Source organism: Hemicordylus capensis, chromosome 2, assembly GCF_027244095.1.
Source record: "Hemicordylus capensis ecotype Gifberg chromosome 2, rHemCap1.1.pri, whole genome shotgun sequence".
Lineage (NCBI taxonomy): Eukaryota > Metazoa > Chordata > Lepidosauria > Squamata > Cordylidae > Hemicordylus > Hemicordylus capensis.
Genome location: NC_069658.1, coordinates 199,977,895 through 200,001,779, shown reverse-complemented (window position 1 = coordinate 200,001,779; position 23,885 = coordinate 199,977,895). Strand labels below are relative to the sequence as shown.

The 23,885-nt window shown below is 45.3% G+C and overlaps 1 protein-coding gene across 17 annotated transcripts in view; it reads right to left on the bottom strand.

The window, feature by feature from the left end:
• Positions 1-4,677: 4,677 nt before the first annotated feature.
• Positions 4,678-23,885, bottom strand: part of SMUG1 (single-strand-selective monofunctional uracil-DNA glycosylase 1) — a 147,950-nt gene continuing 128,742 nt past the window's right edge. For 16 of the 17 annotated variants that reach the window (XM_053296966.1, XM_053296964.1, XM_053296968.1 and 13 more), the window contains 2 exons: positions 14,835-15,097; positions 4,678-8,054 (listed from right to left, as the gene is read on the bottom strand). In XM_053296966.1, coding sequence (XP_053152941.1) covers positions 7,527-8,054; positions 14,835-15,086 — 780 coding nt within the window. In that variant the 5' untranslated portion in view covers positions 15,087-15,097 and the 3' untranslated portion in view covers positions 4,678-7,526. The remainder of the gene's footprint in view (positions 8,055-14,834; positions 15,098-23,885) is intronic. The other variant, XM_053296980.1, reaches the window with a different exon arrangement.

Below are 23,885 nucleotides of genomic sequence, written 5' to 3'. Positions count from 1 at the left end.
CGGTTCTCACGCACAACCTAACTTCCCTAGCCTGGGTTAGGCTGCGCATGAGAACAGCCTCACTGTGTGATAACTTGGAGACTGATCTATCCTCAGTTGTATGTGGAATGGGGACAATCCCAGCAGAGCCTTCTGAAGCTGTAGATTAGCTCATAATCAACAGCATGAAGCCAAATTTGCATACATCTGAACAAGACATTTAACATAGCAAGAGAGATGAACTGCAAAATGATTAATGAGGCAAGAAAAAGATAATCTCAATCCTGTGCAGCTATCAAAACAGTGTTTGTTTTTGTGTTTTTAAAGCAGAGATCCACTGCATGTTTTAATGAGTTTGATAAAATATCAAAGGATGTCAACACTCATTACTATCCTGGCAGAGGTCAGACCAGATGTTCCTTAACGTCAAACTCTGAAAGAGGGAATCTAGAAATAAAAATAGCAGCTGCATTTCGAACCAACTGCAGTTACCTCACAGTCTTTAAAGGCAGCCCCATGTACCACTGCACAGTACAGTAGTCCAGCCTGGATGTAAGCCGGGGATGGGTAACCAAGACCATCAATTTTCTCAAGGTAGGGTTGCAGTTGGCAACACAGCTGGATAAAGGCACTCCTGGGCATTTTTCACACAGGACTTTTAGCTCGCATCTCCTCTGGAATGGAGGGTGTGCATTCACAAATTGGCCAAATTTACCCCCAAGTCCCTACAAGCTATCGGGGAGCACTTCACATACGATTCGGGCTTTTCATTGCGCATTAGTGTAGCCCGATTCATATCCAGGGTAAAAAAATCCACTTTTTGCATCGGTTTTTAAGGGCAAATTCGAACTTGCAAAGCCTTGCAGTAAACCCGAGGTAAAGCCTGCTGTGTGAAAAATTTCCAGGAAACTGATGGCACCTAGGCACTTTCCAGATTAGACCCTTCAATGGGGTTATGGCATATCTGCTAAATGTGCTTCCGTACTTCCTGTGTTGTGACACCGCAGTCTCTACACTGTCAGCAGCGTAGAATGCGATCCTGCCAAGCCGAAGCATTTTACCGCAGTTGTAGCAGGTAATCTGGAAAGCGCCTTAGAGAGCCAAGAATAGTGCTGAGTCCAGAAGCACACTCAGACTATGCACTTGCTCTCCGGAGGAATATTTTAGCTGAAAACAGATTGTTTTTGCTCATGAAAATGTATGCTATGAATCTTTCTGGTTTGGACCCTGGTTTTCATTGGCTACCCCTGTCTTGGTTCTACCATGGCACTATTTTGTTCTCCATGCTTTTCAGCATCTGGGAACCCTGGGAGAGATCATGAAGCCCAAGGAGAGATAATCTGGAAGGTTGGGCTCTGGTATAACCAGTACAAGTATGTGGATGACACCCAGCTCGACCTCTCATTAGGCAGGCAATGAAAATCCAAAATTAGTGCGCAAAGGCAGTTCTGTTTTGGATGACGGTGAACAAGCTGAAACATAATTCAGACACAACAGATAAGCTGTTGATCAGAGGTTCGGCTGTGCTAGGTGGAGATGTGCAACCTGTTCCTGCACACGTGGATTGCAAATAAACATTATTACTTTAAATGAAGGCGTTCTCTTTCTACCAGATTTGGCAGCACAGAAGAGGAATGCAGTGTTTGATAACACAAGGTAGGCCATTTACACTGTGCCTAGGCCACATGTGAATAAACTAAGGTGGAACCATGTGCATGTACATAATCCACCATGCTTTTTAAAAAAAAATTGTAACAGAAAGGACCTGGAAGCCACAACATGCATAGGATTATATCTTACCATTTTTGTTTTCAGCAAAAAAAGTATCTTTATTTATATATTTGATTATTAATTATTATAATTATTAATTATTATAATAATTATTATTATTAACATTTATATCCCACTCTTCATCCAAGGAGCCCAGAGCGGTGTACTACATACTTGAGTTTCTCTTTCACAACAACCCTGTGAAGTAGGTTAGGCTGAGAGAGAAGTGACTGGCCAGAGTCACCCAGCTAGTTTCATAGCTGAATGGGGATTTGAACTCGGGTCTCCCCAGTCCTAATCCAGCACTCTAACCACTACACCACACTGGCTCTCTATTTTATTATTATATTATATTATTTTGCCTCTCCAAATTCCCAAAGGAAAGTTTTCACAGTAGCAACTTACATTCTTGATAAATGAAGTAACTATTTTTAAAAACCCACTGTAATCAAAATAAAAATGTTAAACAAGAAAAGAGCAGGAGCTAAACAACTTTTTTAAAACCTCCACAGTTGTGTTCTTCTTCATAGATATCAGGGTGTTTTTCTCCCTTCCAAAACCATGAGGTCTACACACTTTTGCGGATTTCATGGCCAAAGCCTCAGAATCCAAGCTTAAAACTGTATTCTGAGCTCTGCTGTGATCCGTTGCAGCCAGGTGGATTTTTCTAGGCTCCCTGGAGGGTCTTTTTATGCCAGACTCAACCTTCAAGCACAAAGCCTCCTTGAGATTTGGTCTCCTGAAGTGGAGCAAGCTGATAAGTGGCTGCAGCGACAGCTGCTCTTGGAGTTGTGGATTGAGTTACAAGGGAGTGCCGATTGCTTTTGTCCACTCCACTCTGCCCCATCCATCACCAGCTCTGACAGTCCTCAGAACTGCAGGCACAGCAGCTCCGCTCTCTGTGCTGGGTTATCAGTGACGTTACATCTCAAGATACAGGATTAAAGCTGAGAGATGTTTATACCCATACACTGGGCAAGGGTGCAGGACATCTGATGCGTGTCTCATGGCAAAGGCTTCAAAGCCTCGGGAGAAACAGGAAGGCATCCTGAAACCTCCACCACACATCAGCACTACTGGAGCAGCAGGTTACAAATCTTCCAAGTCACCGTCCCGAGGCATACAGAACTTTCCCGGCTTCCTTCAAAAGGAAAACTGAAACGTTTGGCTGGAACTATGTCTAAGAGATTAGAAAGGAATGGCAGCATGCCAAGGGCCAACCTACCTGTAACTAGATAAACGGGGCACAGGTCTTGGATGCAGACGGGGGTACCCGGAAGCTGTCTGTGCAGTGTCCTTTTCTTTTTTGGTCGAGAAGAGAGCTGGTCTGAGAGGAGAGCTGGTCTTGTGGTAGCAAGCATGACTTGTCCCCTTAGCTAAGCAGGGTCTACCCTGGTTGCATGTGAAAGGAAGACTAGAAGTGTGAGCACTAAGATATTCCCCTTAGGGGATGGAGCCACTCTGGGAAGAGCATCTAGGTTCCAAGTTCCCTCTCTGGCATCTCCAAGATAGAGCTGAGACATATTCCTGCCTGCAGCCTTGGAGAAGCCACTGCCGGTCTGTGAAGACAATACTGCGTTAGATAGACCAATGGTCTGACTCAGTATATGGCAGCTTCCTATGTTCCATATTCCTGTGTTCCTGCTGAGGTTATGATTTTTTGCTCACAGAAATCTGTGAGCTGATGTTGCCTAGCATCTGTAACAAGCTCACCCCACCCCTTCCCCTGTCCCGTACAAAGCTTGAAGTGTGGGGTGCCATGAGCAGAAGTACAAAGCAATCCCAGAGAGCAAGACGTGGGGTTGTTCTGTGGTCATAGGAACATAGGAAATTGCCATATATTGAGTCAGACCATTGGTCTATCTAGCTCAGTATTGTCTTCACAGACTGGCAGCGGCTTCTCCAAGGTTGCAGGCAGGAATCTCTCTCAGCCCTATCTTGGAGAAGCTGCCAGGGAGGGAACTTGAAACCTTCTGCTCTTCCCAGAGCGGCTTCATCCCCCGAGGGGAATATCTTGCAGTGCTCACACATCAAGTCTCCCATTCAGATGCAATCAGGGCAGACCCTGCTTAGCTAAGGCGCCAAGTCATGTTTGCTACCACAAGACCAGCTCTCCTCCTCTTAACCCTCCCCCACCCACCTTTCCAAAGCCCCAATCTGGATCCCCACCCAACTCTTGCAGCTGCTATTTTTGAAACCATAGTTAAACATGTTCTCACGAGTAGCCCAGCCTGGGCTGGGCTGCCTGTGTGAAATGCTGGGATTGATCCCAATCCCGGCATTGCCTCAGTCACAAGCCTGGAAATTTACCCCAGGCTTTAACCTGGGATTAAGGGTGTGAGGTTCAGGATCGTGTGTGTGTGTGTGTGTGTGTGGGCTGCAGGCAGGCTGCGTGCACACACAGAGCCGGGCAGCAAGAGTGTCCAGTTGAGGCTGAATTCCTCAAGGCACCGCACTCCTGACTTCCTTCTCCGGCTCCCTGCTCTGCTGCTCACTGTGGCATCGATTGTGTGCCGGGCGAGCAGCAGAACGAAAAGGCTCATCGTCACTGGGTGCAGGGAGACAGGCAGGAGCCTTTAGCTGCCCCACCAGCCCTGCGCCCCACCCACTGATTTGGTCATGTGTACGACCTTTATGTCTGCTTTGGCTCTTCAGAAATGTGAAACTTTTTTCTATATACAGGGTCTGAACACTCTGTATTCCCTCTCATCAGGACAGTCTTGTCCACAGTACAGATCATAAACCGATCCTGATCTGAAAGCACTGCTTGGCTCTCCAGCTCATCTACCCAATTCCCAACGGACCCCTTGCTTATTCCTGTGGGGTGATCCCCACTGTTAAGCATGCTGCAGTTGAATTCTAAGGATTTCATCCCTTACCACTTTCTACCACTTATTGTACATGTGAAATAATGTCCATCAAAAGATGCATAAGCAAAACATTATGTTTATTGAATACATGTATCACAAACCCTTCAAAATAAATACAACCATAAGGAGATTGAAGGATGGGCGTTGTTAGTGTGTGAGAATTTACAATTTAATCGCCAAAAGTATTGCTCTGTATTAAAAAAGGAGAATCCATCCTTGATCTCTTCTTTTTCTGTCATGGGCAGCATGTGGAGTGCAGAACGTTCTTTATCATAATGACATACCAGAGCCAAAATGCCTTCCCAAAATGAAGAGATTCCATCAGTACTATACAAGATCCAGACACTGATTTCAAGTGAGAACTATCTCTTAAAGCTGTGAGTTGGACTGTGCTACTAACTCCTACAAAGTGAGTCATGGTGGTTTCAACCAGAAGTGCAAAGTATCTGCTAGCTTTAGATGGAAAGTGGAAGAAAAGGTGAACCTGATTATTACTTCCCATCCAACCTGGCACAAGGGTACGAGGGACCCCAAAGGAAAAAGCCAAAATGCACGATGAAGGAAAATCCCATTCAGACACCCTCTCTTGGACCACAAGCAACCTTTGGAACATCTGAATCTGCCTTATGATAGGTCAGACCACTGGCTTGCTAACCCAGTACCCACTGCTCCAACTGGCAATGCTTCCAAGGGCTCAAGTAAGAATTTTTTCCAGCTTTGCCATCCGAGGGTTAAACTAAATAGGATGTCAGTAGGACAGTTGTTTAAACCTGGCGCTGCCAGAATCAAGTACAAAATGGAACAAAAGGGACATCTGGGTAAGGGGAGCTGAATCCTCCAATACTTGCTCTGCTCCTCTGTGGGCTTTTCTGCCAAGCCAAGCTCACTTCTGGTATTGGAGCTCAGTCAAAGAGAAAGGCCTCCAGGTAAGCCATGGGCAAAGAGAGGGTTTAACCGTCCTAACCGGCACTCCTCTTTCCTTCTAAACACTAAACCTACCCAACCCTGCTTTAAACATCATCGGGAGCATAGCTAAGTTTAAACAAACACCCCATCTCATCCAGTTTGGTCCAGTTTGATTCTTTTAATGGAAGCTGAATTTGCAGACAAAGCATGTGCTCTACTTCTGAGCCCTGGCCCCTCTCTTGTTTTTCCCCTGAAAGCAACCAAATGACCAGTTATCAACCTTGGCTACGTTACAGGGGAAAAAATCAATTTCATTTAACTTTTGCTCTGAAATCTGGCAAAGGCAATCTGGTTGAAAAAGTTTGCAGAGTACTTTTTAAACACCTCAGATTGATTCAATAAGAGATAATAATCCCTCCCTACTTAATGTCTCCTTTATAAGCTCTCGGTATGGTGCAGGAGGTATCCAGCTTCCTAGCAAAGGAATATCCCAATATACATATTGGAATTTGATGGTGGGTTCCAAAGATCTGAATTCCCATCCAGCCCCACAGAGCATGGTTCTCCCATCAGGGATAGGATGCTGATGACTGCTGGCATAGGCGACTGCAGAATTCAATGAAACTAGCACATAAAAGGTTGCCAAAGTGATACATGAGTCAGTATCTGGACTCCACGTTGGAGCAACCCCCATCTGTTCAGAGCTATGTCCAGATCACATGACCACATTGGCATAGTCAGAATGCGGAGACGCATGCATGCTGCAGCATCTGTCTGCCCAGCTTTGAACCTAACCAGCAATTACCACACGACCACAAAGCTGCCAAAAGGTGATTGAGCAATAGTGTGGTAAGTGTTGGTTGAATGGAGAGTTGGGATGCTTTGAAATGTGCTGAGTTCTGCCTGGATTCACAATACCTACATTCTCAGGACACACATTTGGCACAAATTGACCCTTAGTGTCAGAGGCAACGGATCTTAAACACAAGTTCCAGCATAACTGTTCCAGTACTGGGAGAATAAAAACCCACTTATATCAGCTTGTTTCCAGGAATACAACCAGGTATTCCTAATGCAATTACTCTTTAATGTACCATTTCTGGCTTGGTTGCAGGGGAAACTGACCTTTAGAGGAGGACCAACGTTCAACCACAGTGTTGGAGATATCTGCACTGACATTTCAAGAAGTGTTGCTCCTTTCTAGTCAGCACATGGCTCGAGGGGTGTGGCTGCATCAAATACAATGAAGTACGAACATATACAATGAAGTATGAACATCCCCCATTGTATCTCATCAATACAATGGAGTATGAGCACACACACCCCATTGCCACTTGCTTAATTGGACCTAGAAAAGGCAGTAGTTCATGGAAGAACACATGTTATGAATGTACACAGTCCCCAATTCAATTTCTCACATCTCCACTAAAAAATAATCTCCGGCAACAGAGCTTGAAAGGTTCCCGACAGAATTCTTGGAGAGCTGCTGCCAGCTGGAGCAGATGATACTGGGTTAATAGTCCGATTCAGTATAAGGCAGATCTAAGTGTTACAAGAGCAAAGGTTTGGCAAGAATGCAGGCTGAACAGACTTGGCCAGAGCTCCAATTTTGCTGTCTATTGTGAATGTGGCCACAGAGGAACCAAAGTGGGGAAGAGGTTCTACAGAGAGTTGGGATTAGGTTTAGCACCATACACGCAACAAACAGAGATGGGCTTGAAGCCCAAATCCCAGAAAATGTCCAGGCTTGGACTTCAGGAAAACCTGGAGTCAATGATCAGGACACTGGAAGAGGGCAAAGAAGAGTAGTGTAAGTGAAAGGAGCAATAAAAAGAATGGAAGTAGTGTCGACACTAGAATAGTTCTGTAGGTTCTTCACCCACACCAGTGAAAATGTTCAGAAATGCATCTGAAGTTAGAGGCGTATTCAGAAGGCATGACACCCAGGAGCAAACGAGATCTAACAAGGCTTCTTTTCTCCATCTTGGTTCCATGCATGAGTCAGCCTGTGATGAGAGCCATCACACCGAGTTCCTCCAGTTTTGCTCTGATGACTGCATCCCAGCCCTTGTTAGCTTGGGGGTTGCGTGGCGATGGATGCATCACCCCCTCTACTCGCACTGGGATCCCAGCAGCTGACAAGGCCTTGCGAGCGCGCTGTTCAGCAAAGCGTCCCACGCCAATGATCATGGCAACACCCAGCAGCTTCACGGCTTCGCACAGGGCATCATCGCAGACCTGCAACAGCTGCTCCCGCTGGGCAGCTGGCAGGTCAGCTGGAGTCAGGTTGCGGCCGCTCTGACTGATGAAGAGCAGTGGGCAATGGTTGTGAACAAAACAGTGGCGGAAGAACATCTCCGGGCCAGCACACACTGAGCGGAAGAAGCCCCAGAAGCGGGCACCACTCACCTCCGTCTGCGGGCACTCCAAGCCTCGGATAGGTCTCTTGGGGTGCTCGTTAGCCGGCCGAGACACTTGCCCACATACTTGCAGCCAATCCCGGACAAGCTGCACTGCTCCAAAGGGCACCTGCAAAGGAGCAAGAATGGTGATGTGGGAATCTAGATCTCTTGGGAAGGATTCCCACTCCAGGTGGGGTTATAGACCTCCAGTTAGAGGTCTATATTAGTTTTGAGACTCCTGCAATTATTCCAACCTCGCCTTTTGTTCTTTTTAGCAAAGAACTCCAGAACAATGAGATTTGGGGACAAATAACACATATCTTCCTCAACAGGAAACTCTAAGCCAGGTATGGCCAATCTGAGACACCATAGCTGTAGTTGGACTACAACTTCTATCATCTCCAGCCACAACGGTCAATAGGGAATTATGGGAGTTGTAGTCCAACAACAGCTGGCAGGCCTCAGGTTGGCCAAATCCTGCCCTAGACCAATCAGACCTGAGGAAGAAGGCACTTTTATCCAAATCTCCAGTAGGGTCCCAGTCTAGAGAGAGGTCACTTCATGGATCTTTGCATTCCTAGCCCCGCAACATAAGCTAAGAAGAAAACTTCAGACAACTCATGTGACAAGACAGGGAGAGGAATATTCCCAAAGAGATCATTGCGGAGACACAGGCTCTATCTCTCCCACAGTTTTCCCATGGGAAAGGAACTTGAGTTGCAAAATTTTGGTTTTGTTGAGTTCATTGAATGGGTTCAGCCTAACAAACCTTAGGCTCGTTCCCTGTGTCCAAAGAGCTGTGTGCACTGATAATCCCTACAAGCAGGGTTGCATGTGTTCCAGGATAGCAACACACAAAACTAGAAACTGGTATTGGGTGCAGAATTTAGCATCCTGAGAATCCCATCTGCCAGAAACACATACAAACGTACTCATGCCAGCTTCTGCTCCTTAAAGATGCAAAAGCAGAACCCCTGCTAACTGGGCAAAGAGGCAATTTTTAATGTGGTGATTCTCTTTATTGAGCAGGGGAGAGTAACTGGCCCTATCGACCCCCAGCACAGTACCTCCACTGACTGTGGCTAGTGTCTATCTTGTGTTTCTTTTTAGATTATGAGCCCTTTGGGGACAGGGATCCATCTTATTTATTTATTATTTCTCTGTGTAATGAGCCATTTTTGGAAGGGCGGTACAGAAATCAAATAAATAAATAAATAAATGAATGAAAGTATGTGGATAATAAGTGGTGACATCTCAGAAGCTAGGGCAGAGGAAGAGAAGCTTTAACTTGAACCGTCACTGGTACTCCTTGACAGTAGCATCTGAAAGCTGTATAATAATCCCAGACATATTTTGAGCACCACATTATTGTCTAAATGGATCTGCAAAGCAGCTGAGGTCCTGCAAGAGCTTTGCTTTGGGTCAAGCAGCTCAGGTTCCACTAGGCTAATCACAGTCCAAGAGCTGAGCTTGCTAAACGGAAGCAATGCACCTTTGCAACCAGCTTCGTTTCCATAGGATTTGGACTGTGTAGTAAAGTGCTAATGAGCACAGAAAGGATTCAAGCTGTGTGGCAAAGTGTTTACTTCATTCCGCAAACTCGGCTCTAGTACAGTCTTAATAGCTAATAACATTTTTGAGGAAACACCAGTTAAGGTGAAAAGAAACAAAAGGAAGGTCAGCAGAACAGAGCGGGAGGGTAAATCAGCCCCAAACATTAGAAGCCTCCTACTCTGCCTTGGGGAGTTTTGGTGTTCCTGCAGTGAAAAGTTCTGCTTTGAGCTCAAATCTATAATCATTTACCAAGAGACACCTCCCTTTCTCGCTACAGCTATTCATTTCTTCAGGCCTCATGTCAAACTAATGATTCTTGCTCTTCATATTTCTCTTCCCCACAGTCCCAATTAGCAGGCAAACAAAAGGCATGTGGGCAGGACAGGGAGTGATGGACAGTGTGTTATTAAATGGTGTGTTTAGTTGATCCCACAAACTCTGATCCTGGGATAAGGACTTCCTTGAGGCTGGTCACCCAGGGAACAGCTGTCAGACACGGAAAAGGGCTTCTGCTGCTTCCCAGTAAGTCAATAGAAGTTTCCCCTCCTGTTTTCCAACTCAGCACAGCTATCGTTCTGAATAAAATGTACCCTTTCCCTAGGGGAACGCTACTAGAAATCCCTTAAGGTTGCCAACGCTTCAGGATTGGTCTGAGTCTCCAGGCATCAGTATAAACCTCCAGATAACTACTGAAAGCAATCCCAAAGATTTTCAGGGATCAATATGGTGAAAATCATTGGGGAAAATATTAGGGGGTGGGGAGAGAATCTCCAGGAATAGTTTCAGAATAGACAACTTGAAGATCTCTAGCCATCCTGCCCCGCCCTGCCCCGCCCCTCAAAAGCCCCTCTAATCCCTTGGATTCTTTATTAAACCAGTGTAAGTCTTGAAGCAGGCTCGAATCATAGCTATAGGTAGGATAACATCGTTTAAGTGGGATAGGTTTAGGTTTCATAGGGTAAGTGGACAACATAGTCTCTATAAGCATAGGTTAGAAGAGTTTAGCATGCCTGGAACCATGTTTCATACAGAATATAAAGGCTCGGTATTACAAGACTGAGAAATCTTTCTTGCAACAATAAACAAGGTAATGGCAGAAACAACTTGGCAGGGTGCAGTCGCTCAACCGTAGCAAAAAGTGGTAAACGCCCAACCACAAGGCAGGGTGTAACCACTAAAAAGTGGTAGTTTTGATGAGTTCTAAATGAATGTTGTTGTGCAGCTGAGCTACTGGCCAGGCTGTAGCTGCAGATGTAATATTCAAAAGGGCTTGCTAAAAGCTACCACAGCCGGTAGCACAGATATGCCCTAGAAAACAGAAGTTGCTGTTTCCCTGCAATCCCCTTTCCAATTCTTAATTATGCATCGCAGCTTAATTGAAAGGAGATGCTTCATAGGCCTTTGGACAGGTAGTGTCTACACAGCCCGAAACACAGAAGTACTTCTGGCGCCCAGGGGAAACTAGTCAATTTGCACCAATACACCCACACTTGTTTAAGTTCCGTCTTCACAGTACCTTGGCAAGCACTTTGCCACACTATCCGTTCCCTACACCTTTCCTTTTCGGGCACAGCATCAAAGCAAAAACTGAGTTGTGCGTCTGGGTGTCAGCTCTGCTACGATGGGAGAAGGCAAGGATCACTGATTCCACCCCAGGGCACATGCCACATGCAGGAAACTGCAGAGCTCACAGTGAGCCTGTGCTGGGACTGTGCAGTTCACTCGTGCACAGTTATCCGCCAAACAGCGGGCTCATTGGGTGGCAACCCAAAACTGGGCCTTCTCTAGGGTTGCCCCGAGGCTCTGGAATACACTCCCAAATGAAATCGCAATCTCCCCATCTCGGGTTTGTTTTTAAATGGCTTTTGAAAACACACTGTTTTATCAGGTTTTTCATTTCTGATGTTTTAAAGGGGTTCTGTTTTCTGACCCCTGCTAACTTGGCAAAGAGGCACCTTTTAATGTGGCGATTCTCTTTATTTAGCAGGGGGAGAGTAACTGGCCCTATCTGCTCCCAGCACAGTACCTCCAGTGACTGTGGCTGGTGTCTGTTTCTTTTAGATTGTGAACCCTTTGGGGACAGGGATCCATCTTATTTATTTGTTATTTCTCTGTGTAAACCACCCTGAGCCATTTTTGGAAGGGCGGTATAGAAATCGAATAATAAAATAATAATAATAATAAAGTTTTATTTAGGGTAATTTTAATCTGTTTATATGATTTTTAGGATTTGGTTTGATTAGATTGTGAAACGCCCTGAGGTTTCATCTTGGGTGGCACAGAAGTGTGACAAATAAGTAAATAAATAAATACTGTGGACTTGACACGGACTGGCTCTCCAAAGAGGGGTTTTTTTGGTGTGGGTGGGGGGGAGTTTCCACCAATGCTGCCTGGAGCTCATGCTCCACAATGGTCCTGCTGGGACGGATGCTGCTGTGGACATGCCTCCAGCCTGGAAGGAAGCCTACCCAAAGCAATAACAACTCATGTAGGCCTGGAGCAGGTGATCTCTCCACTGAGGGCAGGTGATCCAGTCATTCCTGATGCTGAGGCTAGCAAAACGCCCTGCCCTCGGGGGAGGCCGACTGGAGAAAGGCATGGCTAGAGCCTCTCCGCAGCCTCTGGTGATCGCATTCCTCTCGTTCTCATGGCACCAGCAGTTTTCTCAAGTCACACAAGCATTTCCCGGCATTATTATTTTTTATTATTATTTTTACATTTATATCCCGCTCTTCCTCCAAGGAGCCCAGAGCGGTGTACTACATACTTGAGTTTCTCCTCACAACAACCCTGTGAAGTCATTTAGGCTGAGAGAGAAATGACTGGCCCAGAGTCACCCAGCTAGTCTTATGGCTGAATGGGGATTTGAACTCGGGTCTCCCCGGCCCTAGTCCAGCACTCTAACCACTACACCACGCTGGCATACATGTGGTATTCTTATCCTGAAAGAGGTGCTGACCAGTATGAAAAACTCCGACTCACAAAATACTGGCCCTGTAGGTAGGAGCTGCCCCACCCACTGTGTGGATAACTGTCAGGCATGAATGAGGCAACATGGCCAGGGGCAATTTATGTGGTTGCTGCCACAAATTCAGCCAGCCTCTGAAATCGCCAGCACTGCTGCTAACTTTATTTGTGATCGCCTAGTTCACACATTATTTTCCTCCACAATGAGGATGGCTGGGGCAGCTCATGTATACCAAAATGGATGGGGGGAAGCACTGCATAATAAGCTAACCAAGATAACCAGCCACATACAAAACTTGATCTGTCTACTGGGGGTGAAGGGTGGGGTGATTTTAGAGTAATGGGGATGATCCAGTATATGTGGCAGAGGTTTGAGGGTACCCAACTCCTGTTAGAAAGATGCTGAGAGGTGGACTGGACTAGGACCGGGGAGATCCGAGTTCAACTCCCCATTCAGCCATGATACTAGCTGGGTGACTCTGGGCCAGTCACTTCTCTCTCAGCCTAACCTACTTCACAGGGTTGTTGTGAAAGAGAAACCTAAGTATGTAGTACACCGCTCTGGGCTCCTTGGAGGAGAGCAGGATATAAAATGTAAAATAAATAAATAAATATACTAATGTTGAAAGAGGCAAGAATAAGCACACACAAATGATCATTTGCAAAATTTGACATTTGTTTTCTCTCAAGTATTTTCTCGCTTTCTTTTTTAATTTACGCATTCCCAATCCCTACCAGGTAGTTTAAACAAAAAGCCAAAATATTATAGTTGGCAAGTTTATACTTAACATGAGTGCCTTAAAATTAATCCACAAACTTAATCAAATTAATCCCTAAACTTAATTTTTAAGGGGCAGGATCTAGACTAAGTCATTACTAAGTCCCATTAAGACAAACTTAATGAAACCGGAGTTTGTCATACTCCCCAAGGTTTTTTTTTAATGTACCCCTCAGATTTTAAAAGCAAAATTTGAAAATGTCTGCAGTCAAAATATCAAATAGTAATTTTGAAATGTTGCTGAATTTTGGCAACATTCTGTTTCCGATCTAACTTATTTATTTGCTGTGTTGGATCCCACCCTCAGCATGGCATTTTCTCTTCATAATAACCCTGCAAGGTAAGTCAGGTTGAGAGAGAGTGACTTGTCCAAGACCACTCAGTGAGCTTCACGGCTGAGCAGAAATTGAACAGGTAGTTTCCCATATCCATACCCAACACACTGACTCTCCCTCCCACATATCTTAGGCACACAAATGAATTGCATCATTAGTGCCACAAAAGTAAAAGTAAAGGTAAAGTGTGCCGTCGAGTCAGTGTCGACTCCTGGCGACCACAGGGCCATGAAGTTTTCTTTGGTAGAATACAGGAAGGGGTTGACCATTGCCTCCTCCCGCGCAGTGTGAGATGTGCCTTTCAGTATGTTCCTACATTGCTGCTGCCCGATATAGATGTTTCCCATAGTCTGGGAAACACACCAGCGGAGATTCGAACTGGCAACCTTTGGCTTGCTATTCAAGTCATCCCCTTGCTGCGCCATTAGGTGGCTGCCAGAATAGTAGGGACATACATTTAAAGAGAAGTCAAAGCAGGTTCTTCAGCTTCACCTGGCTTCCTAATCTGCCTAACAGACAGACATACTATCAAGTCAAATGCTGGGTCATCCGTCAGTCTGACCCTGACCCTGCTCCTTTAGGCAAGCTGACTGCTTTCTTTAATTTTTTGAAAGCACTTATATGTACATTTATGCATATACTCTTTTCCTTATTAAAAAACAAAAGAAACTTCTAAAAACTACTGCAAAGTGCTCTCAAGAGGTAGTGTATTTGCTGTGTCAAAAGTCGTAGCCAATCAGTGACACCCACAGCCAACGTCTGCTGCTACAAACTTGCAGCTTCCCATCCTCTCCCACACCCACCCCGAACACAACCCTAGAGAAATAGGGTTTCTACTGAAATAGCCGCACTACTCAACAAATGTCATGTCTATCTTCACCCTTCATTTATTACAAGGAACATGGCCCTGAATTCTAGATTTGATCCGGTTATATTAGACAACAGTTATAGTGTTCTGATCTAGAGCACTGTAACAGCTGACTCACACACTCTGACCAAATATGAAGTGGTCGGACTTGACCTCTTTTAACTCCAGTCTGGGAGGCCTTCCCACCGGTTCCAGATGAACGAAGGCTTGTTGCAGTTTCTCGAGATAATGAAAAGGCACTCCTCAGGTGTTCAGAGGCCTTCTCTTCTCTGTCACCACACATGTCCCAGGGCTAAATCGTGGTTTGAAAGAGAGCTTGGGGGGCTAAACCCTGGCTCAGATGAAGCTCTGGACCCTGTACGGTTGAACTTATCCTTCCCCCACTCCCTTACCTTTTCGGCTTACCCCAGTCTGCGCCATGCCAAAGGGCCCTGGGTTCATGCCAAGAAAGAGGACTTCCTTGCGGGATTGACAGTATCTACGCACATAGTCCTGGTGAGGCTCCCAGGCATAATCCAGAGGGTTGTAGACATACTGGACGGGCTCAAGGAAAGTGAGGTCCTTCAAGCGCACGATCTGCTCTCGCTCTATGCGGAGAAAGTGCTCAGCCAAGCCATCCCCCTCCAGGAAACTCGTGGGGCCCTTGGAAGAGTTCATTGGAGCTACACCTGGCAAGCAAGAGAAGCAACATCAGGTCCCATGGCAAGACATGGATTGTTGGCATAGGAGAGAGCTTACCTCAGCTATGCCATCCCAACACACACACAAATGCATGCACACACCAAACAGGATATATCTTCTGTGTAGATTAGGGACGTACAGAACCGGTTTGACTGTGAACCGGACTCCCGTGAACCACTTTGAACCGGTTCGAGCTGGTTCGTCGAATCAACCAGCCCAGCCAATCAGTTCGCCCGAACCAGTTCACATATCTGTGGTTTGGTCCTAATTTGATCTGAATTTGGACCGAACCACGCCAACTAGTCCATGCACACCCCTAGTGTAGATCAAATTACACCTTGGAGAAAACATACATACATTTTCATTTGCTCCATGATTCTGGAGGTCCTTCCGGTTATCCACCTCTCTGAGCCTAGCAATGAGCCGATTCAAACATGCATCATTTGATGCCTTAGGGTGGAATGTATGAACTGCTCCACCTTTTGAACTCATGCCAGGTGATTACCAAAGTTCTGTCTAAGGTACTTGATCCAATACATGGGGGGTTGCAATTTGGAACAGAAACAGTAAGTGGTGAAAAGGGTTAGATCTACCACTGCTCTGCTCTCAACTGCTCCTTCCTATAGCAGCTTTTCCCACTGAAAAGGGGCCATTAGGGTGCATTGCAAGCATGCCACATGGAATTTGGCAACTTTTAATATGTGGTATAGGACCAGTAAAGAATACTTAGTCCTAGAGTTTTTGCTTTTTGCCAGCCCCAGAGAGTAAAAAATAAATAAATGAGGACTTCTGAAGGACCACTTGTATGAACTTGCTCCACTTCCTGTACCCCACAATCAGCCTGCTTTCCCTTCCCAGAGTTCAGAGCAGCTCCCAAGCAGTCTCTCATCCTGGACAGATCAAAGCTGAGATCATGCTTAGTGCAAATGCCAAGCTGTCTGGTATATGAGGGCAAATACTCGGGAGTCATGTTCCTCCAAGTGGCCTCTGGGAAACAGAAACTGCTGGGGTGCTGAGAGATCATTGGCTGTGTTGCAGTGGTCAGAGCCTTCTGACCTGGCTGGATACAGACCCTCCAACACTTCATAAATGAGAAGAGGGACATACTCGTGACATCCCTCTTCTCATACCAAGGATAGCTGCCGGGGCCACAGCCACTCAAATACACTTTCCTGGAGGCCCTACTTCACCTGCTGTGTGCTGTACTATTTGACGCCACAATTATCTGTCCTCCACTGATTTCAAAGTCATGAAAATGGGGGGCTTTTGTTCTGGTTTGGTTTTGGGTTTTTTTTACTGATGTTATGGTTTGGTTTTGGTGTTTTTGTTGTTGTTATGCTTTGGTTTTGGGGTTTCTTACTGATGTTTGGTTTTTTTAACTGATGTTACGCCTGCTAACTGGGCAAAGAGGCAACTTTTTAACATGGTGATTCTCTTTATTGAGCAGGGGGGGAGTAACTGGCCATATCCACCCCCAGCACAGCACCTCCAGTGACTGTTGCTGGTATATATCATGTTTCTTTTTATTTTATTTATTTGTATAATACATGTATATACTACCCCAAACCCTTTGGGTACAGGGGTCCATTTTATTTATTTATTTATTTATTTATTTATTTATTTATTTATTTCTCTATGTAAACCACTTTGGAACCTTTTGTTGAAAAGCAGAGTATAAATATTTGTTGTTACTGTTGTTATTATATTAGAAAGGCACAGTGGTCCTAAAATACTCCAGCTGCAGTGTGCAAAATGGCACATGAACACTCGGTATTCATGCACACACATTTCTACATATGTGCACTAGGCAGAAGATGCACCCTCCCACAGAGATTTTAGCTTCTGGAGATCCTGGCGAAATTGCTGACCCCTGAAGAATGATAACTTTTTTTGTTTGTCAGTGTGGGTTTTCTAGAGTTAATAAGGCACCCTCAAAAGATCAAAACAGGAACAGTTGTTGACCAGAAGCAGGTAGCAGAAGGTCACCCTTGGTGAGGTCACCCTTGGTGAGGGATAATTGGAGCAAGTGTGTATACTTGTAACAAAATTAACTCTGTTCCTCTCTTTCTTGCAAGTTTTTGCTTTTTTACTGAGAAGCAAGAAGACATTCCTAGAAATACATTACTACACTTAGCTTCAGCAACGTGGCAGCATTATGTGAAGCTGCTGTACCTTCCCTGGTCATCAATAAAAACCACAACCCACTGAAATGCTCAGCTGAAATCAATACAGGCGAGCTGGAAATATGCTGATTTGATTTTTGGAAGCTATTTTGGTGCTGGTATATATTACTGTAACAGGAAACATTTCATGATCCCCTATTTGATGAAAGAAGAAATATTAAAGTTGCCTTTCCTTGCAACCATAGGAACATAGGAAGCTGCCTTATACCAAGTCAGACTATTGATCCAGCTAGGTCAGTATTGTCTACACTGACTGGCAGCAGCTCCCCAAGGATTCAGGCAAGCGTTTCTCTCCAAGATCTACCTGGAGATGCCAGGAACTGAAACTGGGACCTTGGACATGCAAAGCAGATGCTCTGCCACTGAGCTACGGTCTGGCCCCATGGTGGTTTTCCTTTAGGAAATCCATGTAAATGCCTTCATTGGTAGAGAGACTGTCCACTTTGTTCAAGAATCTCATTAAGGTTTTGCTGCTATAGAAGTATATTTCAATTTGATCAGCTAATCAATCAATTCATATTTAACCAACCTAAAAGGGGCGTAGGGTAGCTGGCTTTTTTTCCTGCCAGGACTCCTGTGGTTAAACAGCCACATGTCAGGCAAACATGCAACAGGTGAAATATTTTCTCAATGGCTGCATCCCATGGCAAGAAAGGCATCACCTGTTGGATTTCTGCCTCTCACACAGAAGTTTAAAGATCTTCCAGGGGAAAAGGTAGCAATCTGAAATTGGTTGGCAGTCCTAACCTAACCAATTCCCTCCCATAACCGCAAAGCCAGCACTTTCGGGCATGACTCTGTCTTCCCTCATTCTTCCAACCCAGCCACCCTCAGATCAGGACAAGGGCTTCCCCTCCCCACAAACAGGTGAAAAGCCCTATATGTCACACCTGGGCCCACAGCAGCCCATTCTGGAGCAGCCTTATTTCTTACACCCCTGAGCGGATGAGAGATTTCTAGTGCAGCTCTGCTTGCAAGCGAACCAGGCGAGGCCTCCAAATCTATTCCTCCACGGGGAATGTTCCTTTTATTGCCTTTTTTATTGCCATAATTAGTAAAGCATTCACTCAAGATACAAAACATTACTGTAAATAACCTATAAAGGCTCTGTGCTGTGATTAAAGAAAGGCAGCCACCTCCACACGTGTGCTCACATTGCAACCTAGGAGGGGAAAGAAGAACACTCTAAGAGAGCAGCACTTCAGCAGAGAGAAACTTAACTCCCAGGGGGCTCCATGGCAGGGGGCTCGGAGGGTGAAGGATAGCCAGGACGTTTGGTGCCCCCGCCCCAAATTCCTGAAAACTCCAATCCTGCATCCTACAGGCTCACTTACACAGGCTCAAAAGCACTTCTGCAACTGTGCTTACAGCACATGAATTTGCACTCAGTGCTGCTCACAGGATTAGAGCTTCAGCAAGATCTAGGGCACTTTGGGAAGGAGCCATGCAGTAGCAGCAGGGTCGGCCACCTGACTGGGCAAGCAGCCCAAAAAGCCACTTGGCATAACCTGTGAGGGAAGGGCACCAAGAGGGACACTCAAGAGGCACTGCTATGCAGAAGCATCCTCCAGGCCCCCCTCTCTGAATACGCAAAACAAGTCCGTCTCTAGCCTTTCACCTCACTGAGATATACAAGAGGAAACATGGCTTGGACCCACATCCGGGTTGTTATATTAAATGTATGCCATCCATGTACCTGGTGATCCACATGTGATGCAAGGTCTGGTCCCTGCCCCTAGGGGCTTCCAATCTAGCTAACCCCTGCTAACTTGAGCAAAGAGGCATCTCGTAAAGTGGTGGTTCTCTTAAATTTAGCAGAGGGAGAGCAACTGGCCCCATCCAACCTCAGCACAGCATCCCTCCTGTGGCTGCTACTGGTGTCTACCTTACTTCTCTTTTTAGACTGTGAGCCCTTTGGGGACAGGGCATCATCTGATTTACTTATTTATTTATTTGTGTAAACCGCTTTGGAAACTTTTGTTGAAAAGTGGTATATAAACAGTAGCAGTAGCAGCAAAATAGTAGTAGCAAGGGAGACTTCAGAGGAATGGAAGGGAAGAGGAGATAGGAAAAACAAGAGAAGAATGGGAAATCGTTTCAATTACACATATTTAAGCTTAGTTACAGTAGGGACAGTGGACTCATCATTCCTTGGCATCTGCTGCATGAAAGCCAAGAGTTGTTTCCCAAGATCCAGTTACAAAGGATCCTGGGGTATACCTCTCGAATCATAGGTCACAACCACTTGGGGCAGCAACATACCCGGACTCTTTCCTGGGCAGCAATAGAAAAGGTCTGATGCAGACTGCTGGGGGTGTGGAAGGTGTGGTTCTCCAAAGTTATGCAATTGTGCCAAATCTATTAGATCTTCTATTCCCCACTCCACAAGAATCATCAATTCTTGTGTGCTGATTCCTTCTCACCCACCTGGCTCCTACCTGCCTAGGTACTAGTGCCATTTCTGTGCCTTCCCCTAAACCTACTGAATTTATAGTTTTGTATCCTGCGCAAAGGAGATCAGAGCACTATATGTGAGATTGCCCTATTTTACACCACCTTGATATCTTTTTGATGAAAGGCACTATAGAAAATCTGAGAGGAAGAGAAAAGGAGAATCTTTACAACAACCCTTCAAAGTATGTTAGGTTAGGTTGTGCATGCATTTTTTAAAAAGTGATGTGCCAAACAATTAGCTTCACATCTGCACAGAGATTTGAATTCAGGTCTCCCCAATCCAAGTGGAAAATTCTTCAACAGCCTTCAAGCTTTTCAGGCCTTCAGCCCTAACCCACAATATGTGGGATCCACTTTTAATTTTTTGTTGCCTGTCTCCCTCACAACCAAAGGCAACTGAATAATCCAAGAAGAGAGGGCTGCACTAATTCAACAAACAATAGCAGATAGACTTGTCCTCCAAGGATTTGTCTAATCCCCTTTTAAAGCCATCTAAGCTAGTCACTTAGATGGCTAAGCCATCTAAGCAACTAACTTAGATGCCACATCCCAAACTGTGGACATGGATGTGAATAAGGACCTTCCTTTGTCTGTCCTAAATTTCCTGCCAGTCAGCTCAAGTGGATGGCCCTGGTTCTAGTACTGTGAAAGAGTGAGAAAAACTTCCATTTCTTCGTCCCATGTAGAATTTTAGAAACCTACATCTAAAGGTTTCTAGACCTTTAGAAACCTCTATCAGGTCCCCCTTTTGTTGCTTTCTCTTTATACTAGAGATCCCCATGCACTTTAGCCACATCCTCCCTTCTACCTGCACACACTCACTCTCTCCCTCCATTTTTCTCCTGCTGTTGAAAAGAAAATGAGGGGGCGTGACCCACAGGTGGATCTCAACCCACCAAATGAAGTCCAACGTATGGTTGCTACTCCGGGTCATACCACTTCACCTCCTGGCTGGGCACACAGCAGTCTATTATGGATATTTATATACCGCTCTTCAACCAAAGTTCTCAAAGCCATTGCACAGAAAAATAAACAACACATAAACACATACAGCCAGGGGCCCCTCTCCTTTCCTTCAACGCTCTCATCAACACGGCAACCCTCAGTTTTGATAGAAAATGGGGCCTACAGCCAATGTGACCAGCAAAATTCTTTGTGCCATACTTTGCTTGTGTTACATTCCTTCCCCTAGGCTGGGAAACCTATTTCCCAGTCCAAGGAACTCTGGCTAGGATGAAAGATCATGACAGAGCCACCTCACCTTACTATACAGAAACTGAGGCTTCATCCTCTATTACAACATTAACAAGGGAGTCACTTTTCCATGATCTGGTCCACGGGTGATAATGCCATGATGGGTAGGAAACATATTCTGCCTAGCCCCACATTTCTTCCATACACATGACTCCAGCAGAGTGGCACTGGAGGTCCATGGAATGGCTCCACAAAATTGGAATAATGCATAGAACTTCTTCACAGATCCCCTCTAGTTTCCAGGGTCATTTGTTGGCTACTGAGAACCCACAATGTGGCAACAGGCAACCCTGCACTAATAAAATGGTGCAGCAGCCACCAATTCTCCAGTCACACTCAACTGTCATAGGGAACACATGGGTCAGTAGCACCACCCACACATATTACACACTCTGCTAATCCCTGCTAACCTGGCAAAGAGGCACCTTTTAACGTGGTGAATCTCTTTACTGAGCAGGGGGAGAGCAACTGGCCCTATCCATCCCCAGCACAGCATCCCTCCAGTGATTGTTGCTGGTGTCTATCTGATGTTTCTTTTTAGATTGTGAGCCCTTTGGGGACACGGATCCATCTTATTTATTTGATATTTCTCTGTGTAAACCACCCTGAGCCATTTTTGGAAGGGCAATATAGAAATCGAATATAAATAAATAAATAAATAGATAGATAGTGCAGACCTAGCATTGTTCAGATTTTCACTATGACGGCAAGAAGCTCTCTCTCTTAATAAAGACCTGCTAACGGAGCAACAAAGCAGTGTTTAAAGCAGTGATTCTTTTTATGTTTCCAGTTACGAATATTTATATACCACTTTTCAACAAAAGGTCTCAAAAGCAGATTGGATAGATAGATAGATAGATAGATAGACAGACAGACAGACATATGGTTCCCTGTCCCAAAGGGCTAAAAAGAAACGTAAGGTAGACTCCAGAAACAACCACTGGAGGGATGCTGTGCTGGGGTTGGACAGGAACAGTTGCTCTCCCGCTGCTAAACGTAAGAGAATCATCACTTTAAAAGGTGCCTCTTTGCTCAGGATTTAGCAGGAGGAGAGCATCCGTCCTTATCCAGTTCCAGAACAGCATTCCTCCAGTCGTTGTTGCTGGCGTCCACCTTACGTTTCTTTTTAACTGTGAGCCCTTTTGGAACCAGCTTAATGATTTATTATTTATCTTTCCACAGAAATCGCTTTGAACACTGTTGTTAACAAGCGGTATATAAACATTTGTAGTGCTACTAGTCATTGTAAATTTAAAACTTAGATTCTCAGCACCTAGATTCTCTGTTGGAAGCCATACTCTCCACTGATCACAATCATGCAGGCTCTGAAACTATATTTCAGAATGGGAAACACAGTACAGAAAGGGAACCACCCCAAAATTATTTGCTGACAGAACTGAGGGGAAGGGGGGAGTCCTGACTCACTTAATCCACTCATTCCTTAGAGAGGTGGCGTGTGAAAATGGGGCCTCCCTCTCGTCAGTCTATTTCAAACCCTCAGAAGGAACTTCATCTCATAAAAGGCCATGGCTGCTGGGAGATTTAATTGCCTCACCAACTGCACAGGGTGTAAATCTATGAAGCTCCGGACGTTAACAGCCTGAGAACTGCACGCTCCCAGAGCACAAATTAACAGCATCCCCTTCACCAGCAATGGAATCCCAGCATGCTTGAGCATTTAACAAGTGGCTTGGGAGAAGCAGGCGGGAGACAGGAGGGCATTTCCCTACAAAGGGTCATTCAAGGGGGTTGCATTTCCTCAGCAGGTGAGCAGGATTGTCCTCGTCTCGAGTTTCTACCCTGCCCTTCTGTACCCATAAGAGAGGCACATTCACATGCCCAAACTGTACGACAGAGAGAAATGGACATTCCTGCATGGAAGAGGAGGAGAAAATATTTATCCTGTTTTATATGGAGATTTGGAAGTCATCGTGATCACAGCTTATTCTCCCAGTGCTACTGTTTAATGGATGTGGTAGCTAATTTGGCATGGTGCTGATCTTAGGGTTGTTGATCTTTTTATGGGCAGAGGCAGGTGACGCTTCACCTGCTGAATTTCTGCCAGCCATGTGGTTGTTAAAGGCACAGGGCTTCTGTCCATGAAAATGCAGCAACTGAATTTGCAACTTGTGTTGGAGCTGTGCCTATCGGACTGACAGAATGCCAGCTTTGTTGCTTAGGCATAAGATCCAACAAGTGTGCTAGAATCCGCTGAGATTTCAATGCAGCTATTAAGTTTCAGAATTTGAAAACAGCAGCATTAGGGACCTAGATTTCTGAACCACAGATATATGCATTCTATAATTTTTTAGCATATCCAAGACTGATTTCATGAATAGCCGATTTTCACGAACCGCGTGAGAAAACTTCACAGGCATCAAAAAGCATCCTCTCACACTACTAGTGTGCTTACATGTATGAAAAACAGAAATTCAGTTTTAAAGATGCTTGTACCAGGTTTTTAAATTGATTGACATCCATGCAGGAAGGAGAAATTACAGACACATTTCTATGCTCCCCGCCCTACCCCACCAACATTTCCGGTGAAACAGACATGACTGGGGGAAGGCAATTTAAATTTCCCTTGAGGGTTTCCCCTCTTTCCCAGACATTTATATGCACTAGCACCAGTGTACATAGGAATATTGGCCCATACGCTTTGCAAGCATACGGCAGCATTTCCAATTGGCCCATGCTACTGCAGGCATCTAAGGAACTGCCAGAAGTCTTGCCCAAGAGCATAAGTGTGCAAATACTTTTTTAAAAAATGCATGCTAGCACTTCAGGAACACAGCTTACATTGTTCCCAATGTAAGTTGCACTCCTGAAAGCTGGGGGCACAACGTAGGTATTTGTGCACCGGCACTTCCTTAGACACCCACAG